The sequence below is a fragment of the Mobula birostris genome, chromosome 3 (genome assembly GCF_030028105.1).
Source record: "Mobula birostris isolate sMobBir1 chromosome 3, sMobBir1.hap1, whole genome shotgun sequence".
Classification (NCBI taxonomy): Eukaryota; Metazoa; Chordata; class Chondrichthyes; order Myliobatiformes; family Myliobatidae; genus Mobula; species Mobula birostris.
Window position 1 is genome coordinate 214126968 of NC_092372.1, and position 21498 is coordinate 214148465.

General features: G+C 43.6%; 1 protein-coding gene and 1 long non-coding RNA gene across 2 annotated transcripts in view; one reads left to right on the plus strand and one right to left on the minus strand.

Annotated features, from left to right (window-relative positions):
- Nucleotides 1–1299: 1299 nt before the first annotated feature.
- On the minus strand, nt 1300–18153 carry LOC140194787 (uncharacterized). The gene is made up of 4 exons (XR_011885293.1): nt 18065–18153; nt 15351–15476; nt 11994–12119; nt 1300–1735 (listed from the first exon to the last, which is right to left on the minus strand). It is a non-coding gene; the product is annotated as an uncharacterized lncRNA (long non-coding RNA).
- Nucleotides 18154–18454: 301 nt separating this feature from the next.
- Nucleotides 18455–21498, plus strand: part of xrcc2 (X-ray repair complementing defective repair in Chinese hamster cells 2) — a 55375-nt gene continuing 52331 nt past the window's right edge. Inside the window, exon 1 of the mRNA XM_072252071.1 lies at nt 18455–18588. Within this exon, the coding sequence (XP_072108172.1) occupies nt 18550–18588 (39 nt within the window). The 5' untranslated portion in view covers nt 18455–18549. The remainder of the gene's footprint in view (nt 18589–21498) is intronic.

A 21498-nucleotide genomic window follows, 5' to 3' on the forward strand; every position in this document is an offset into this window, starting at 1 on the left:
TGCGTCCTGCCAATCAGCCAATGCTCTAACCATGCCAGTAACTTTCCTGTAATACCATGGGCTCTTAACTTGGTAAGCAGCCTCATGTGTGACATCTTGTCAAAGGCCTTCTGAAAATCCAAATATACAACATCCACTGCATCCCCTTTATCTATCCTACGTGTAATCTCCTCAAAGAATTCCAACAGGTTCATCAGGAAAGATTTTCCCTTAAGGAAACCATGCTGACTTTGTCCTATCTTGTCCTGTGTCACCAAGTACTCCATAACTTCATCCTTAACAATTGACTCCAACATCTTCCCAACCACTGAGATCAGGCTAACTGGTCTATAATTTCCTTTCTGCTGCCTTCTTCCTTTCTTAACGAGTGGACCTCTGCTGGATTCATATAGACAAGTGAAGTAGACTTAGCATTCTCAGAACTAAATGACACCTCACCCCTGCCTCCTCCCTCTATTCTGAGGCCGTGCCCTCTGGTTCTTGACTCCTTCACTATATGAAACATCCTCTCCATATCCACTCTATCTAGGCCTTTCAACATTTGATAGGTTTCAATCAGATCCCCCTTCTTTCTTCGAGATTCCAGCGAGTATGGGCCCATTAAACACTCCTCATATGATAAACCTTTCATGGCCAGAATCATTCTCATAAACCTCCATTGAACCTTCTCCAACGTCAACACATCCTTTTTTAAATAAGGGGCACAAAACTGCTCACAATATTCTAAGCAAGGCCTCAAGATTTAATCCTTCCTTTTACATTCGATTCCTCTCAAAATGAATGCTAACATTTCATTTGCCTTTCTCACCACCGACTCAACCTGCAAGTTAACCTTCAGGGAATCCTGCACGAGGACTCCCAAGACCCTTTGCACCTTGGATTTCTTAATGTTTTCCTTTTTGAAAACAGACTGCGCTCTTATTCCTTCTACCGGAGTGCATGACCATACTCTTCCCGACACTCTATTCCATCTGCCATGACTTTGCCTATTCTCTTAATCTAGGTCCTTCTGCAGCCTCCCTGCCTCTTCAACACTCCCTGCCCCTCCACTTATCTTTGTTTTGTCTGCAAACTTAGCCACAAAGTCATCAATTCCATCGTCCAAGTCATGACATACAACGTAAAGAGAAGAGGTCCCAACACTGACCCCTGCAGAACATTATTGGTTGATGCATCAGATATCAGCGTAGGAGCTGTACTCTCCCAGCACTCTTCTGTAGATATTCGGATGCACCCCTATGCTTTTCTTTCCCATTGCTTGACTCCTGCTAAGTTTATCTATGATGTCGGAAACCAAGAACTTTTGGCTGCCAAGGAGACCCTGAAGCATCATGACACTGGCTGAAGGGGGCAGAGTACCTTTCTGGTATGAATATAGCACCAGAACATCTCCTACAGTCAGAACACCAAGAGACTCAACTTCCACCAGGCACATTCACCTGGTTTAATTTCACCCTCACCTACCATCCTGATAACAAAAGTACCAAGGTCGATGCTCTTTCCCACCAGTTTGACATCTCTGAGGACAACACCATTCTTGAGCCCATCCTTCCTTGCTCGTGCATTGCTGCTCCAGTGACTTGGGAATAGAGACAGAGGATCCAGGCCAGCAGTCCAATCCAGGCCCAGATGTGGAAACTCCCAACCAGCTGTTTGTCCTGCTGCTGTGCACCCCAGAGTGTTGGAGTGGGGTCACTCTTCCTGTCCGGTTGGCCATCCGGGCATTCCACGGACTCTGGAATTTATAAAGAGATGACATGGGTGGCTGTCTATATCCCAGGACATTCACAACTTTGTCTCTGCCTGTCCCACTTGCACCCAGAACGAGATATCACGTCACCGCCCTGCGAGTCTGCTCTGACTGCTGCCTGTGCCTCACCACCTCTGGTCCCACCTCTCGGTGGGTTTCATTTCTGCAGTGTCCCCATCTACTGGCAACACTACCATTCTGGTAGCTGTGGACTGGGTCCTTCAAAGCTGCCCACTTCATTGCTCTCCCCAAGCTCCCGTCAGCTCATGAAACAACCAGCCTCCTGTTCAGGTATGAGTTCAGGCTGATCGAGGACCACATTTCACTTCTCATTTTTGGAAGGCTTTCAGTTCTCTTTTGGGAGTCACAGCCAGCCTCTCATCAGGTTTCCTTTTCCAATCTAATGGCCAGACTAAGAGAGTGAATCAGGAGCTGGGGACAATCCTGTGCTGGCTTGTCTCTTCCAAACACATGACCTGGAGCTCCCGAATGTTTAGGCAGAGATTGCCCACAGTAACCCCCAATCATCCTCCACTGGCATGTCCCCCTTTAAATACCAGAAGGGATTCTAGCCATCGCTCCTCCCTGACCAAGAGACTGGCATTGGTGTTTCTGCTGCTGAACAGTTGGTCCGACAATACAAGTACATGTAGAGATGGGCCAGTGCTTCGCTGCTGTACACTCAGAAACAATATGCCTGGCAGGGTGTTGGGCTCTGCCATCAGGCAAGGCCTCTCAAGCCAGGTGAGAAAGTCCGGCTGGCATCTAGAGATCTTCCTTTGAAAGTTGAGAGCTGCAGTGTGGGACCATTCGTAATGGAGAAAGCTATCAACAGAGTCTCATACAGACCATGCCTGTCATCATCAATGAAGATTCACCCAGTGATCCATGTTTCCCAGCTCGCACTGGTGACTTCCTCCCCCCTTTGCTCCAGTTACACACCCCTCCCCTCATTACCACTTGGTGGATGGGTGCCTGGTCTATTTTATGTGGCATTTCCTGCCATCTTGCTGGATGTGGGACATGGTCCAATATCTCATGTACTGGGAGGGATTATGGTCCTGACAAACATTATTGAGTTCCAGCCCATGACATCCTGGCCAATTCTCTCATCCGGGACTTTCAGCGAGCTCAGGTCCCTGGCACCTCAGAAGCTGCCCTGTCACAACCGTGGACTCGTTGGAGAGCCTGTGTGCCCTAACAGGGTCACCAAGCACACTCGTGAGCGTATACATTCCAGCCAAATAGTGTTTCAATGTGGTTGTATTTAACTCCTTTCCTTTCATTTCAGTCTTGTTGAGTCTTGGCCAAAGCAGTGACGGCAACACTCCCTGCTTCCTTAGTCCATGTTCCCGGAAAGAAGATTACAATTTAGATTGATGCCACAAAGGAGTGGCATTAATTTAGTACTAAGTTACTGATTCTAAACTGCAATGACGTTGTTAGGTTTTAGTTTGAGAATTTTAAGTAGAGGCCCTGTTGGCTTTGCATTTATTATTTTTCCTTGGTCCTGTACAGTTCTTATTAAACCTCAGTGAACTGCTCATTCTTCTGCCTTGTCTCTCCCTCCGCACTTGGGCCATCACCGAACACCTTGTCAGTCTAGGCCTTCTCAAATGCCCCTTTCATTCCCACGATCCTTCTAGTAAACCTCCTCTGGACCCTTTCCAACACCCGCACATCCTTTCGTACATAAGGAGCCTAAAACTGCTCACAATACTCCACATGTGGTCTGACCAATGCCTTATAAAGCCTAATCCATGCTTTTATATTCTAAACCTCTTAAAATTAATGCTACATTTCTCTTGCTATTTGTACTACTGACTTAACCTGCAAGTTAACCTTTAGAGGATCCTATACCAGGACTCCCAAATCCCTTTCCACTTACTTCCAATTTTTAGATTCACTCCCCATTGAGAAAATAGACTACTCCTATATTCCCTCTATCAAAGTGTATGACCATACACTTCCGGAGGCTGTATTCCATCTGCCACTTCTTTGCCTGTTCTAATAATCTGTCCAAGTCCTTCTGCAAATTCAATGTTTTTTCAATAAGATTAAAGATCTAAGATTCATTTATTGTCAAAGAATTTATAAATTATACAACCTTGAGATTTACTTGCTCACAGATAGCCACAAAGCAAAAAACTCAAAAGAACCCATTTAAAAGAAAAAAAATTACAGACTTTATGTACAAGAGAAAGAAAAAAATATACAAATCATGCAAACAATTGAAGTGAACAACAGCATTCCAAACCAAAATTGAGTCCTCAGATCTGAACCCCAGAGCAGCCCAGATTAGGTCCAAAACCTCGCCCATCAGTTCTTCAGATTAACGGGCACGGAGCACAGCAGCCGAGTCAGCCTTCATAACCTCAGCACCATGGAGGTGACCGTCGCGGAGGACAAGCAAAATCAGCTCTCGTCTCAATTGACACCATTTCTTTTCAGTCTAACTGGGCCAGCATTTAAATTGACCCAACAATGAAACAATGAAAGGCTGTTCGCCCTGGAGAGAGGAGTGAACATTGCAGAAAGCGAGCGAAATCAGCAATCTGGGGTGGTGCTTGAAATGACTCAATTGTATCTCGCACTAGGTCCCAGGCACAGGGCTACACTAATCTGCCCAGCAATTCACTCCAGGCCTAGATTCCACTGCCCAGCCCGAAGCTGCTCTCAAGCTCTTCGATTCAGCTCACTGTCCAGAGCGATCCAATCTCGCACCCAGGCCAGTTCAATGAGCATCAGAACTTCTCTGTCCTGGCCTTGATTTCTTTCGGTACCCAGAGCAATCCAACCTCACTCCCAGACCAGTTGAACGAGCATCATTACTGCTCTGCCCTGGCCTTGGCTTCTTTCAGTGCCCAGAGTGATCCAACCTCGCTCTCGGGCCAGCTGTATGGGCATCGGAACTCCAACAGAGACGACTCTGCAACAAACCATCTTGGTTCATCCCCCGAACTCGCTTTGCTATTACTCACCCCTTCATTGTTCACAGCAAGAACTTAATATCATATACCAGAGAAAAGTTGCTTGTTTTTAGTCAGATTTCTTATCTTTTTGATACCAGAAGCTGTGGCATGCATTCGGTCAGCAGCTGCATCTTAACTGGAACTACCTGTACCTCCTCCACCTATCTTCATACAGACATCCCACCTCTCCCGGAAGTTCCGGGAGTCTCCTACATATGAATAGTGGCTCCCTGATGCCCGCAAATTATATACAATATCACGGAAATCAATTTTTTTGAGAGCGAGCGAGCAAGAGAGAGCGCGAAAGAGCGCGCGAGCGAGAGAGAAAGCAAGCGAGAGCGCGAGAGAGCGAGAGAAAGCAAGCGAGAGAGTGCACGAGTGACCACGAGAGAGGAGAGCGCGAGCGAGAGCACGCCATGGCAGAGTGTTCCAAAAAAGGAAATTATAAAACGTATGTCACCCCAGACTACACTAAAGTGTACTCCTGCCTAATAGGGGTCAAAAATAATGACAGTGTTGCTCGCTGCACTGTTTGCAACAGTGACTTTTCTATTGCCCATGGTGGGTTAAGACTGTAAAAGACATGTTGAGGTGAGTTTAACAGGCCTCATTCGTTCATTAGCATAGCTAATGTTATTTAAACTAGCTGACTAGCTGTTAAGGAGCTACTCTATTGCAGACATCCCACCTCTCCCGGAAGTTCCGGGAGTCTCCCACAAATTGATGGTGCTACCTCCCTGAAATGAGTTTTTGCGGGGTGAGGTGTCTGTTCATATCGTCCACAAACTTAGCCACAAATCTTTGTATTATCCACTAGACTGATGTAAAATTGCCGGATTACTATAAAATCCCACTCTGTTCACTTAAGCTTTTCCAGGGAGGAAATCTAATGTTTTTACCTAGTCTGGCCTACATTTGAGTACAGACCCACCCATAAAACCATAGGATATAGGAGCAGAATTAGGCCCTTTAGCGTATAGAGTCTGCTCTACCATTCTATCATGGCTGCTTTATAATCCATCTCAATCTCATTCCCCTGCCATCTTCCTGTGACCCTTGACACCCTTACTAATCAAGAACATGTCAACATCAATTTGAAATATACCCAATGAGTCCCCCACTAGAAGAAGCATCCTCTCTACATCCACTCTATCTCGGCCTTCAATTTTCCATAAAAGCATAAGATATAGGAGCAGAGTAGGCTACTCGACCCATCGAGTCTGCTCCGCCATTCAATCATGGGCTGATCCAATTCTTCCAGTCAGCCCCACTCCCCTGCCTTCTCCCCATACCCTTGGATACCCTAGCTATTCAAGATGCCCTATCTATCTCTGCCTTAAATGCACCTAGTGACTTGGCCTCCACAGTCGCTCATGGCAACAAATTCCACAGATTTACCACCCTCTGACCAAAGTAATTTCCCTGCATCTCAGTTCTAAAAGGACGTCCTTCAATCCTGAAGTCGTGCCCCCTTGTCCGAGAATCCCCTACCATGGGAAATAACTTTGCCATATCTAATCTGTTCAGGCCTCTTAACATTCAGAATGTTTCTATGAGATCCCCCCTCATCCTCCTGAACTTCAGGGAATAGAGCCCAAGATCTGCCAGACGTTCCTCATATGGTAACACTTTAATTCCTGGAATCATTCTCATGAGTCTTCTCTGAACCCTCTCCAATGTCAGTATAAATTTTCTAAAATAAGGAGCCTGAAACTGCACACAATACTCCAAATGTGGTCTCACGAATGCCTTATAGAGCCTCAACATCATATCCTTGCTCTTACATTCTATACCTCTAGAAATGAATGCCAACATTGCATTCGCCTTCTTCACAACCGACTCAACCTGGAGGTTAACCTTTAGGGTATCCTGCACAAGGACTCCCAAGTCACTTTGCACCTCTGCATTTTGAATTCTCTCCCCATCTAAATAATAGTCTGCCCGTTTATTTCTTCCACCAAAGTGCATGACCATACACTTTCCAACTTTTTTGCCACTTCTTTGCCCATTCCCCTAAGCTACCTAAGTCTCTCTGCAGGCTCTCTGTTTCCTCAACACCACCTGCTCCTCTATTTATCTTTGTATCATCGGCAAACTTAGCCACAAATCCATTAATATCGTAGTCCAAATCATTGACATACATCGTAAAAAGTAGCGGCCCCAAAACCGACCCCTGTGGAACTCTCTGTTTCCTGCCGATCAAGCAATGCTCCACCCGTGCTGGTAACTCCACTGTAATTCCATGGGCCCTTATCTTGCTAAGCAGCCTCATGTGAAGCACCTTGTCAAAGGCCTTCTGAAAATCCAAGTACACCAAATTGACTGAATCTCCTTTCTCTACCCTGTTTGTAATTTCCTCAAAAAATGGGGAAGGCCCAACAGAGGCTCTACTTCCTAAGGAAGCTAAAGCACGCTCTCCTCCCTCATCACCTGCTGATCAACTTCTATCGGACAACTATAGAGAGACTCCTGACGTATTGCTGTGCAGTGTGGTTTGCCAGCTGCACAGAACAGAACAGGAAGGACTTGCAGCGGCTGGTGAGGGTAACAGAGCGGGTTATCGGCTCAACATTATCCTCCCTCAGAGACATTTATACTGGCAGACTTCAAAAGAAGGCTACTTGTATTTCAAAGGATCCCACTCATCCTGGACATCACCTGTTTTCCCCTTTACCTTCTGGGAAGAGATACAGAGCATTAAGGACAAAAACAAAGAGACTCCTTAATAGCTTCTACCCACAAGCAGTGAAATGTATAACACCCCCTTCCCTTCTCCTGCCCCCCTCCTCAGATGGCGGCAGCTAAATGCATCCACTTCCAGGAATGGCAGGTGTGCAATAGTCCTACCCCACCATCCATATATTATTAATTTTGGACTGCACTCCTGAGGTTTTAGAGTTTATTTTATGTATATATTCTTTGTCATGCTGCAAAACGTTGAGCTGCTAAACTGTGTTTCATTGCTCCACAATAATGACAATAAAGATATAATTCAATTCAATTCAAATTGCAGTAGGTTAGTCAGGCAGGATTTTCCTTTCAGGTAACCATGCTGGCTTTGGCCTATCTTGTCATGTGCCTCCAGGTACTCCGTAATCTCATCCCTAACAATCGATTCCAACTACTTCCTAACCACTGATGTCAGGCTAACAGGTCTACAGTTTCCCTTCTGCTGCCTTCCACCCTTCTTAAATAGCGGAGTAACATTTGCAACTTTCTAGTCATCCGGTACAATGCCAGACTCTATCGTTTCTCGAAAGATCATTGTTAATGCCTCCACAATCTCTCATCCAGCTACTTCCTTCAAAACCCGAGGGTGCATTCCATCAGGTCCAGGAGATTTATCCACCCTCAGACCATTAAGTTTCCTGAGTACCTTCTCAGTCGTAATTTTCACTGCACATACTTCACTTCCCTGAGTCTTGAAGGTCCGGTATACTGCAAATGTCTTCCACTGTGAAGACTGATGCAAAATACGCATTCAGTTCCTCTGCCATCTCTGTGTCTCTCATTACAATATCTCCAGCATCATTTTCTACTGGTCTTATATCTACCCTCAACTCTCTTTTACCCTTTATATACTTAAAAAAGCTTTTAGTATCTTCTTTGATATTAGTTACCAGCTTCCTTTCATAATTCATTTTTTCCTTCCTAATGACCTTCTTAGTTTCTTTCTGCAAGTTTTTAAAAGCTTCCCAATCCTCTATCTTCCCACTAGCTTTGGCTTCCTTGTATGCCCTCTCTTTTGCTTTTACTTTGGCTCTGACCTCACTTGTCAATCACAGTAGTGTCCTTCTTCCATTCAAAAATTCCTTCTTATTTGGAATATATCTGTCTTGCACTTCCATCATTTTTCACAGAAATTCCAACCATTGCTGTTCTGCTGTCCTTCCTGCTAGTGTCCCTTTCCAGTCAGCCTTGGCCAGTTCCCCTCTCATGCCATTGTAATTTCCTTTATTCCACTGAAATACCAACACATTGGAATTTTGTTGTGATCACGGTTCCCTAAGGGTTCCTTAACCTTAAATTCTCTTATCACCTCCGGATTATTGCACAATACCCAACCCAGCACAGCTAATCCCTTAGTGGGCTCAACAACAAGATGTTCTAAAAAGCCATCCCTTAGACATTCTACAAAATCTCTCTCTTGAGGTCCAGTACTAGCCAGGTTTTCCCAATCTACTTTCATGTTAAAATCCCCAGCAATTACCATGAAATTGCCCTTCTGACACGCCTTTTCTATCTCCTGTTGTAATCTGTAATCCACATCCTGGCTGCTGTTTGGAGGCAAGTATACAACTGCCATTAGGGTCCTTCTAACCCTTGCCATTTCTTAACTCAACCCATAGAGACTCTACGACTTCTGATCCTATGTCATTCCTTTCTAATGATTTAATATTACTTCTTATACACAGGGCCAGACCCCCCCCCCACCCGCCTACTAACCTATCTTTCTGAAACACCGTATCATTCAACTCCCAATGGCAGCCATCCTTTAGCCAAGTTTCAGAGATGGCCATAATGCCATACTTGCCAATCTGTAGCTGAATTTCAAGATCGTCCGCTTTATTTCTTATACTGCGTGCATTCACATATAACACTTTCAGTCCAGTTTCGGTGAAATCCTCCCTCATTCTTCTAAACTCCAGTGACTGCAGGCCCAGAGCCACCAAACACAACTCACATCTCAGCTTTTCATTCCAGGAATTATTCTCATGAACCTCCTCTGGGCCCTCTCCAATAGCAGCACATCTTTTCTTAGATAAAGGGGTCCAAAGCTGCTCACAATAATCAAAGTGTGGTCTGACCAATACCTCATAAAGCATCAGCATTACATCCTTGCTTTTATATTCTAGTCCTCGCAACATGAATGCTAATATTGCATTTACCTTCCTTACTACCGACTTAACCTGCAGGTTAACCTTTCGGAAATCCTGCACGAGGACTCCCAAATCCCTTTGTATCACTGATTTCTGAATTTTCTGCACATTTAGAAAATAGGTCTATGGCTTTATTCCTTCTACTAAAGTATATGACTATACACTTCTCTACCCTTTTTGCTATCAGCCCTATTTTTGTTGGCATTGATGTTTATTTGATAATCTCCTGTGAGGTGCCATGGGATGTGTTGCTTCAGTAAGGATCTAACCAAATGGAAAAGGTTGCTGCTACTTTATAGAAGAATTTCTAATCTCCAGTCTTTGGTTTAAAAAAAAAGTTTCTTATTTTCCTTCTGAATGGGTGGGGGAAGCCCACAGAGAGAATCTGCAAACTCTGCTCAAACAGAATGAATCCGAGATGTGAGGCAGCAGTTTTATCAGCCGGACCACCAAGTCACCCATAATGCCCCAGATTCTTCATAATCACATCTGAGAAAAAGTTTGTGCTTTTTCTCTTTGATTAAGTTGCAGACACCCTATAAACGTTGACTGTTTATTCCTTTCCATAGATACTGCCTGACCTGCTGAGATCCTCCAGCATTTTGTGTGTGGCCTTGGATTTCCAGCATCTGCAGATTTCCTCCTAGGAGTAAACTTGTGAATTATTCCTACTAGAAAGGCAAGAGCAGCAGCACACCATCACCTACAAGTTACAAACCATGCGGAATTGAGGCTGTCTACATCACTTCCCCCAATATTAGGTCTAGGTTCACAGAATTCATACAGTATACAGCACAGAAATAGGCTCTGGTCATTGTGACTAAGATGCTCCATCCAAGCTAGTCCCATTTGCCAGCGTTTGGCCAATAACCTGCTAAACCTTTCCAATCAATGTATCTGTCCAAGTATCTTTCAAAGTTGTTATTGTACCTGCCTGAACCTTTTCCTCTGGCAGCTCATCCCACATACACACCACCCTTCGTGTAAAATTAGTTGCATCTCAAGATCCTATAAAACCTTAAACCTCTGCCCCCAGTTCTTGATTTCCCAACCCAGGGAAAAGGATTGAGTTCATTCACTCTATCAGTGCCCATCATGATGTTACACACATTCTTCTACACTCCAAGGAATAAATTTCTAACCTGTCCAAACTGTCTCTGTAACTCAGTCTCTCAAGTCCTATTTTAAGCCCTAAACCTTCCTATTTAATAACAAATTGTAAACAACTCCAGCATTTCAAGATGAGATGGTCACACCTTCTTAGGGACACTGGGCATTGTACAATAAATATCATGATATTCATACACCTTGACTGTTTAAAAACACTTCAGTAAACCCGCTTCTTAAAATGTCTTCACTTTCATATTTAGATGCTGCTCGACCCGCTGAGCTCCTCCAGCTTCTGCCTTGTACTCCAGATTTCAGCATCTACAGAATTTGTGTCTCCGAGAATATCACCGTTTTCTGAAATCAAATAATTCTTAATACTCATGCACTCTTAGCCTTAAATTACATCACTAAAAAAACTACTTCTGGAACCAAGGAATTTCTTCAAATCCTTCTCCCACATTCTTCTGTTGGTGAGTCCTGCCCTTTGTCTGCTTTGTCCACCCCACAGTGCTTAGTCTATTTCTCAGCTTACCTTTTTTGTTTACTTTCGATGGTTTAGATGAATGACATGTGGAGTAATGTATTTACTTTTAGTCTCAATATTATAAGGTGCTTGGGGACACATATGCCGAGAAATTGGATCACGTAGCAGCACTTTTTTGAGTTCTATGAAAAATAGTGACTTTCATGATCTGCAATTCTCATTATGTCGACAGCAAATCCCCAACATTCAGAGGGGTCCACCAGTATGCAACATAAGTTAAGACATTGCTTTCATAATGCTCAATTGCACGTGCATGTCATGCATAGTTTTGTGGATTATCTAAGCAAAAATTTTCTACACACTTTGAACTTGCTTCCACACTCCATAAGGGGTCCGAAGCCGCTGCTGGGCAATTGACTTAATTGGTTCTCCTTTCTATCACAAACAATTGCCCAACACCACTCAGATTCTTCTTTAGCCAGCTCAAGGATCAACTCCCCAATACTCATTTACGGGTCTTCTAACCAGATCCAACCTCGTCTTTCTCACTACACACTCTATCTTTCAACCACTGACCCTCTCTCTAGCCAATAATCATAAATCCTACTTGACTAATCCCACCCCATTGTTGATTGTATCTCACAACTCCACTAACCAACTCTCCTCTCGAGCCTTCTACTGATTGCCTTGATCCATGACCCCTCACCTCCCTCCCCTATGACCCACCTGAGTCAGTCCCGTCCCAAATTCCTCTACATCTTTCCCAATGGTGGAGTATATTAAGCAAAGACCTTTACCTTCTGCACAAACTCTCAGGTGCCGACCCAGCAGGCGATGTCTGTTCAAACGGCCTTTACAGCTACAAACCAGATTCCAGGTCACAGAAGCTGCTCTCTTGACAGATATGAGATAGATTCTCTAATCTGAAATCAAAGATACATTCTTTAACCTGCGAGGTTAATGCACGAAGAAAATGAAAATAAGATAAGATCTTATGGAATTCTTTAACCAGCGTATGGTTAGCACGATGATATTACAGCCCAGGCCATTGGACTTCAGAGTTCAAATCCAACATCAGTGTAAGGAGTCTGTACATTAACCTGCTGGAATGCATAGGTTTCCTCCGGGTGCTCCAGTTTCCTCCCACTGTCCAAAGATGTACCAATTGGTAGGTTAATTGGCCATTGTAAATTGTCCCATGATTAGGCTAGGGTTAAGTCAGGGTTTGCTGGGCAGTGCAGCTCAAAGGGCCAGAAGGGCCTATTCCTTGCTGAATCTCAATAAATAAAGAAATAAAGAAATAAATAGGATTTATTGACCCTCACCAATGTTTATAGACACACCACAGAAAACATGCTATCATGGCTTGATATGGCAACCGCTCCACCCGTGTCAGCAGAGAATTACAGAAAGCTGTGGACGCAATTTAACACCTCACAAAAACCAGTCTCCCCTCCATGGACTCTGTCTAAGCATCTCGCTCCCTTGGTAAAGTAGCCAATGTAATCAAAAATCCCAGCTATGTTGGACTCTCTCCCCTTCCCCCATTCTATCAGGCAAAAGATACGAAAGCCTGAAGTATATACCACCAGGCTCAAAGAGAGCTAACAAGCTGCTATAAGACTACTGAATGGCCCATTTGTACAATAAGATGGACTCTTGATCTTATAATCTAACTCAGCACAGTCTTGTACCTTTTCATCTGCCTGCATTTCAATTTCTCTGTCATTAAATCTATATTCTGCATTCTGTTATTGCTTTTCCTTTGTACTATCTCGATGTGAAAGTAATCTGTGTAGATGACATACAAAACATGCAAGGACTACAAGGGTGTGTGTGTGTGTGTGTGTGTGTGTGTGTGTGTGTGTGTGAGAGAGAGAGAGAGAGAGAGAGAGAGTGTCACAGAGTGTAGAAATGGGCCCTCAGCCTTTCATGATCATGCTAACTATCAAGTTCTATGCCTGGAAATTCCAGAACTCATCAATATATTAGCTACATACAGTAGATGCTTATCTCAGAGTCAGAATCAGGTTTATTATCACAGGCATGAGACGTGAAATTTGTTAACTTAGCAGCAGCAGTTCAATGCAATACATAAATTAGCAGAGAGAAAAAATAATAATAAATAAAATAAATCATAATAAAAAAACAAGTAAATACATATATGGAATAGATTATTTAAAAAATGTGCAAAAACAGGAATATTGTATATTTAAAAAAGTAAGGTAGTGTCCAAAGCTTCAAACTCCATTTAGGAATCGGATGGCAGAAGGGAAGGAGCTGTTCCTGAATCGCTGAGTGTGTGCCTTCAGGCTTCTGTATCTCCTACTTCTAAGCACTAAATACTTCTTCAATGTTGTGAGAGTCTCTGCCTCCGTCACCTAGTCAAGTAGTGTATTCCAAGTTCCAACCACTCTCTGGGTTAAAAAAAAGTTCCTCCCCAGATCTCTTCTGAACCTCTTACTTTTACCCTAAATCCTATACCCTCTAGTTTTAGACACTTCTGCTATGCTCTTCTACCCTATATACATCCCCACCTATCATGTGTGTGTGTGTGTGTGTGTGTGTGTGTGTGTGTGTGTGTGTGTAATGCAACATCCCCAACAACTCCCAGCATCATCTGTTCCATGGACACTCAAAATAGATGGAGTAGTTGGGATGCTATTGTGAATACTGAGCCCCTATGTTCATGATGGAATGACTGAACCATCTCACAGACTACACGCTTGCCTCATCATCCACCTCGAAATCTACAAAACCGAAGCAGAAGTAAGTCAGGCTCAGCCCCCGGGGTCAGGTAGTGCAGCAGTTAGCGTAACACTGTTCCAGTGCCAACAACCCCAGTTCTGTTCCACCGCGGTCTTTAAGGAGTTCGTACGCTCTTCCCACATCTGCATGGGTTCCTCTGGGCGCTCCGGTTTCCTCCCACGTTCCAAAGGTGTACAGGTTATTAGGGTAATAGGTCATATGGGCGTACCTGGGCAGTGAGGGCTCGTTGGACTGGAAGAGCCTGTTACTGTGCTATATTTTTAAATAAATATAGCATGCTGTCAGGCTGAAAAGGGTAATTCTGGAGTGCTGATCATTGTTAAGATATTTATCATTACTGTAATATGCAGTTTGACGGGTAAATTCAAAACATTTTTGAATCTTCATGCACTCTAAAATGCTGATAAAGTTATTGACAGGGGCCCTAGGACAACTTATCTTACCTGAAGAAACCTTGAACTTTTCTCCACAACTTATAGTGGTTCATGGGAATAGGCTTAAGGTGAGAAGTAACAACTTAAAAGGGACCTGAGGGGCAATTTCTTTGCACGGAGGGATAAGCTGCCAAAAGAAGTGCTTGAAGCAGGTAGAATAATATTTAAGAGAGTTGGTTATGTTTAGGAATATGTAGGGTTTAGAGGGACTAAATGTGGGCACTGTGGTCAGCCTGTTTCCACCTTACTCTATGACTCTGATTATTACTTATTTAATTTAAATATTTGACATACATATACATACTTACCGTAATTCAGTTTTTTCCCCTATATTATCACGTTTGCATCGTTCTGCTGCCGCAAAGTTAACAAATTTCACGACATATCCGGGTGATATTAAACCTGATTCTGCTAGGGTTATGACATTATAATATTCTTATAATATATTATTCGGAGTTTGAAGGAAGGACATGCAGTGAAACAAAAGTGCCTCTGCTGGTGAATGAGATAAAGTTCCCGTAAAGTTAAATAAGAGAAGCTTTGAGTTCTAGAATCAAAATTTGGCATCCATAAAATCAATTTCTGCATATTTCTCAGCAAATGGTTTGTCTGCTGATGGGAGAAATGATAAGAGTGAAAGCAACGCTGATCTTGGCATGGACACGGCCGTGCGGAGGTAACCGGCGTGCAACTATGGTAACCGGAGGGCGGAAGTGTGTGGAGGGCAAAGGTTAAGGTGTTGGCGGGAGGTTGTCCCTCCGAGGTCCGGATCGCTTGCCGCCCGCGTCCCGGTATGACCAGTGACTTCCGGCAGCGGGAGTCGGGCCTTCTACTGATTGCCTTGATCCATGACCCCTCACCTCCCTCCCCTATGACCCACCTGAGTCAGTCCCGTCCCAAATTCCTCTACATCTTTCCCAATGGTGGAGTATATTAAGCAAAGACCTTTACCTTCTGCACAAACTCTCAGGTGCCGACCCAGCAGGCGATGTCTGTTCAAACGGCCTTTACAGCTACAAACCAGATTCCAGGTCACAGAAGCTGCTCTCTTGACAGATATGAGATAGATTCTCTAATCTGAAATCAAAGATACATTCTTTAACCTGCGAGGTTAATGCACGAAGAAAATGAAAATAAGATAAGATCTTATGGAATTCTTTAACCAGCGTATGGTTAGCACGATGATATTACAGCCCAGGCCATTGGACTTCAGAGTTCAAATCCAACATCAGTGTAAGGAGTCTGTACATTAACCTGCTGGAATGCATAGGTTTCCTCCGGGTGCTCCAGTTTCCTCCCACTGTCCAAAGATGTACCAATTGGTAGGTTAATTGGCCATTGTAAATTGTCCCATGATTAGGCTAGGGTTAAGTCAGGGTTTGCTGGGCAGTGCAGCTCAAAGGGCCAGAAGGGCCTATTCCTTGCTGAATCTCAATAAATAAAGAAATAAAGAAATAAATAGGATTTATTGACCCTCACCAATGTTTATAGACACACCACAGAAAACATGCTATCATGGCTTGATATGGCAACCGCTCCACCCGTGTCAGCAGAGAATTACAGAAAGCTGTGGACGCAATTTAACACCTCACAAAAACCAGTCTCCCCTCCATGGACTCTGTCTAAGCATCTCGCTCCCTTGGTAAAGTAGCCAATGTAATCAAAAATCCCAGCTATGTTGGACTCTCTCCCCTTCCCCCATTCTATCAGGCAAAAGATACGAAAGCCTGAAGTATATACCACCAGGCTCAAAGAGAGCTAACAAGCTGCTATAAGACTACTGAATGGCCCATTTGTACAATAAGATGGACTCTTGATCTTATAATCTAACTCAGCACAGTCTTGTACCTTTTCATCTGCCTGCATTTCAATTTCTCTGTCATTAAATCTATATTCTGCATTCTGTTATTGCTTTTCCTTTGTACTATCTCGATGTGAAAGTAATCTGTGTAGATGACATACAAAACATGCAAGGACTACAAGGGTGTGTGTGTGTGTGTGTGTGTGTGTGTGTGTGTGTGTGAGAGAGAGAGAGAGAGAGAGAGAGAGAGTGTCACAGAGTGTAGAAATGGGCCCTCAGCCTTTCATGATCATGCTAACTATCAAGTTCTATGCCTGGAAATTCCAGAACTCATCAATATATTAGCTACATACAGTAGATGCTTATCTCAGAGTCAGAATCAGGTTTATTATCACAGGCATGAGACGTGAAATTTGTTAACTTAGCAGCAGCAGTTCAATGCAATACATAAATTAGCAGAGAGAAAAAATAATAATAAATAAAATAAATCATAATAAAAAAACAAGTAAATACATATATGGAATAGATTATTTAAAAAATGTGCAAAAACAGGAATATTGTATATTTAAAAAAGTAAGGTAGTGTCCAAAGCTTCAAACTCCATTTAGGAATCGGATGGCAGAAGGGAAGGAGCTGTTCCTGAATCGCTGAGTGTGTGCCTTCAGGCTTCTGTATCTCCTACTTCTAAGCACTAAATACTTCTTCAATGTTGTGAGAGTCTCTGCCTCCGTCACCTAGTCAAGTAGTGTATTCCAAGTTCCAACCACTCTCTGGGTTAAAAAAAAGTTCCTCCCCAGATCTCTTCTGAACCTCTTACTTTTACCCTAAATCCTATACCCTCTAGTTTTAGACACTTCTGCTATGCTCTTCTACCCTATATACATCCCCACCTATCATGTGTGTGTGTGTGTGTGTGTGTGTGTGTGTGTGTGTGTGTGTGTAATGCAACATCCCCAACAACTCCCAGCATCATCTGTTCCATGGACACTCAAAATAGATGGAGTAGTTGGGATGCTATTGTGAATACTGAGCCCCTATGTTCATGATGGAATGACTGAACCATCTCACAGACTACACGCTTGCCTCATCATCCACCTCGAAATCTACAAAACCGAAGCAGAAGTAAGTCAGGCTCAGCCCCCGGGGTCAGGTAGTGCAGCAGTTAGCGTAACACTGTTCCAGTGCCAACAACCCCAGTTCTGTTCCACCGCGGTCTTTAAGGAGTTCGTACGCTCTTCCCACATCTGCATGGGTTCCTCTGGGCGCTCCGGTTTCCTCCCACGTTCCAAAGGTGTACAGGTTATTAGGGTAATAGGTCATATGGGCGTACCTGGGCAGTGAGGGCTCGTTGGACTGGAAGAGCCTGTTACTGTGCTATATTTTTAAATAAATATAGCATGCTGTCAGGCTGAAAAGGGTAATTCTGGAGTGCTGATCATTGTTAAGATATTTATCATTACTGTAATATGCAGTTTGACGGGTAAATTCAAAACATTTTTGAATCTTCATGCACTCTAAAATGCTGATAAAGTTATTGACAGGGGCCCTAGGACAACTTATCTTACCTGAAGAAACCTTGAACTTTTCTCCACAACTTATAGTGGTTCATGGGAATAGGCTTAAGGTGAGAAGTAACAACTTAAAAGGGACCTGAGGGGCAATTTCTTTGCACGGAGGGATAAGCTGCCAAAAGAAGTGCTTGAAGCAGGTAGAATAATATTTAAGAGAGTTGGTTATGTTTAGGAATATGTAGGGTTTAGAGGGACTAAATGTGGGCACTGTGGTCAGCCTGTTTCCACCTTACTCTATGACTCTGATTATTACTTATTTAATTTAAATATTTGACATACATATACATACTTACCGTAATTCAGTTTTTTCCCCTATATTATCACGTTTGCATCGTTCTGCTGCCGCAAAGTTAACAAATTTCACGACATATCCGGGTGATATTAAACCTGATTCTGCTAGGGTTATGACATTATAATATTCTTATAATATATTATTCGGAGTTTGAAGGAAGGACATGCAGTGAAACAAAAGTGCCTCTGCTGGTGAATGAGATAAAGTTCCCGTAAAGTTAAATAAGAGAAGCTTTGAGTTCTAGAATCAAAATTTGGCATCCATAAAATCAATTTCTGCATATTTCTCAGCAAATGGTTTGTCTGCTGATGGGAGAAATGATAAGAGTGAAAGCAACGCTGATCTTGGCATGGACACGGCCGTGCGGAGGTAACCGGCGTGCAACTATGGTAACCGGAGGGCGGAAGTGTGTGGAGGGCAAAGGTTAAGGTGTTGGCGGGAGGTTGTCCCTCCGAGGTCCGGATCGCTTGCCGCCCGCGTCCCGGTATGACCAGTGACTTCCGGCAGCGGGAGTCGGGCACCGAGGTGAGGGGGAGTGGTTGAGAGGAGCCCGGGGGATAGGGTGGCGGCACAGGGAGCCAGCGGGAAAGGTGAGGAGAGCCCGGCGGACGGGGGGGTGGGGGAAGTATAGGTAAGGAGTGCTGAGAGGGTGAGGAATGGGTGCTGGGATGGTGAGAGAGGGGCGCGGTGACTGTTTGTTTTGTTGAGGGAGGGTGGTGGATGGGGTGGGGTGGAGTGGCGCCGAGGCAGAAGGTGGAGTTTAGGGCGTAAAGTATTTCCACATCATTCTTCCCAAAGTACATTGCTCCGTTTTTGGCATTCATCTTCATCTCCACCCCCTACACTCAATGCCGGTCGTTTCAGCTTGCGGAAGAGCTACAGTTATGAATCCTTACTATTCAGCCACAAAATAGCAAAGTTTATAACGTTATAAACTTTCCCCAAAAACACCATTAACAACCACCTCCCAGTCAGAGAACCCAGCCTCCACGTTTGCATCCTGTCACTAAGCCTTGTTTAAAATCTGTTTCCATGTCCTTAATTTCAGGGCTTCGACCATCTGTGGAAATATTATTGTCAAATATTGCCTTGATCTCAAGGGCAATCACTCTTATCTCACCTCTGCAATTTAATGTTTGCATAAATGCACGTGGTATTTTTGTATATACACCTTCTGCATTATCCATACATGGGCTAAAGAGCAAAATTGCAAACGTTAGATAAAAGTGATTGACCTTGATATTATGCTTTGTAACTCCAGAAGTTAATTGAAAGAAAAACACAGGAGCTGGGATACTTGCCTGCTTAGTTTTTTTTCCTTTTTCTTACCGAAGTACTCGTGTATGATGAGGTGGCGTAATGACATATGCCATTCACGTACGTCTTGCAAACAACGCATAATTATGTAAACAAAGAATGCTTAATCAAATTATATATTTACAATATTACACAAATATCACTGAAATATTAAATTGAACCATAGAAACTACAGCACAGAAATGGGCCTTTTGGCCCTTCTTGGCTGTGCCGAACCATTTTCTGCCTAGTCCCACTGACTTGCACACGGACCATATCCCTCCATACACCTCTACATAAATAACCTCAAATAAACTACATGGATCAAGGCAATATTTGACCAAATGTATGTCTTTAAAAATAAAGCTGAAGTTGATGGTCATCAAAGGGATTACACAATTATAACAAGAGCCAGACCTTGTAGCAAGGAAGATCATTAGAGTTGTTGGGTGGTCAATCATTCCAGCTCAGGGACGTTAGTATTGGAGATCCTTAAGCTAAGGTCCTAGGCCCAAGCATGTTTAATTACATCAATGACTGTCCTTCCATTATAAGGCATTTAAAATAAGGACATCTGATGATAATGTGTTGTTCAGCTTCATTCAAAAATCAGCAATTAAAGCAATCAATGTCTGCACGCAGCAGGGTGCAAACAGTATCTAGGCTGGTAAATTGCAAGTTCACCCCACGAAAACACCCTGAGTATTGACCATCACTGGCAAAAGAGAGTCTATCCATCTACATTGGATGATCAAAGATACTGGCAAGTCTCCTGCTGTCAGCATCCTGGGAGACAACATTGACCAGAAACTCAACCAGAGCAGCCACATAAATACCACAGGTTGGAAGCTCAATGACCTGTGGAGACTAATCAATCTGACACTGCATATTTTCCATAATCCCTGAGATACACTAATGCCTGTTGATTATCTGGAGGGCAAAATTGTAATGTCACACCCTTGAACTGCCCAGATGAGTGCAGTGCTTGAGAATGTTGAATCGGTGACAAAGCAGTATGCTTGCCTAGTCCACCATCCTAAGCATTCATTCCCTTTTTCAACAGTACATAATGGTTGCAGAACATATCATCCATACAATGCACTAGAGATTCACTGAGAGCCCTAGACTATTTTCATAGCAACACCAAGTATCACGGCTGACAAGGACTTCAGGATCTTCAAAGTCTGATTTGTGATGTGTTGATTTTAATTGTCAAAATCTCCTAGATTTGGAGAAGATTCCATTAGGTTGGGAATTGTAAATGTAATCCTAATTCCGATTGAAGTTAGAGACAGAATTGGATGGATGTCGGCTCTGGCAGGGTTTGCGGGCCTTTACTTCCTACAAAGTGAAACCTGATAACATCAATGGCTGTGATGCTTCACTCCCCGATGAGCTGAACATGCTTTGAAAGGGAGAATAAAACAACACCTTTGCAAATCCCTGCAACATCTGTGATCCCTGTCTCAAAGGCTGATGTCAGGACATCTTTCAAGAAGGTGAACTCCTGCAAGGCATCAGGTTCTGATGATGTACCTGGTAGGGCATCGAAGACCTGTGCCAACCAACTGGTAGGCGTGTTCAAGGACATCTTCAATCTGCCACTGCTGCAGTCACTTCAAAAGGGTAACAATCATACCAGTGCCCAAGAAGAGCAGGGAGAGCTGCGTCAGTGACCATCGCCCAGTGGCACTCACATCTACTGAGATGAAGTGCTTTGAGAGGTTCGTTATGACCCACTGCAGTTTGCCTATCGCCACAATAGGTCGACAGCAGATGCAATCTCACTGTTTCTCCATTCAGCCTTAGATCTCCTGGACAATAGCAATATCTACATCAGGCTTTCGCTCAATACAATCATACCCTCAGTTCTAATCAACAAACTCCAAAACCCGGAACCTCCCCCTGCAATTGGATCCTTGACTTCCTCACCAGGAGACCACAGCCTGTGCGGGTCAGAAATAACACCTCTTCATTGATGATCAACACTGACGCACCTTAAGGATATGTACTTAGCCCACTGCTCTACTCTCTTTATACCCATGATTGTGTGGCTAGACACAACTCAAATGCCATCTATAAATTTGCTGATGACACAACTATTGTTGGCAGAATTTCAGATGGTGACAAGGAAACATA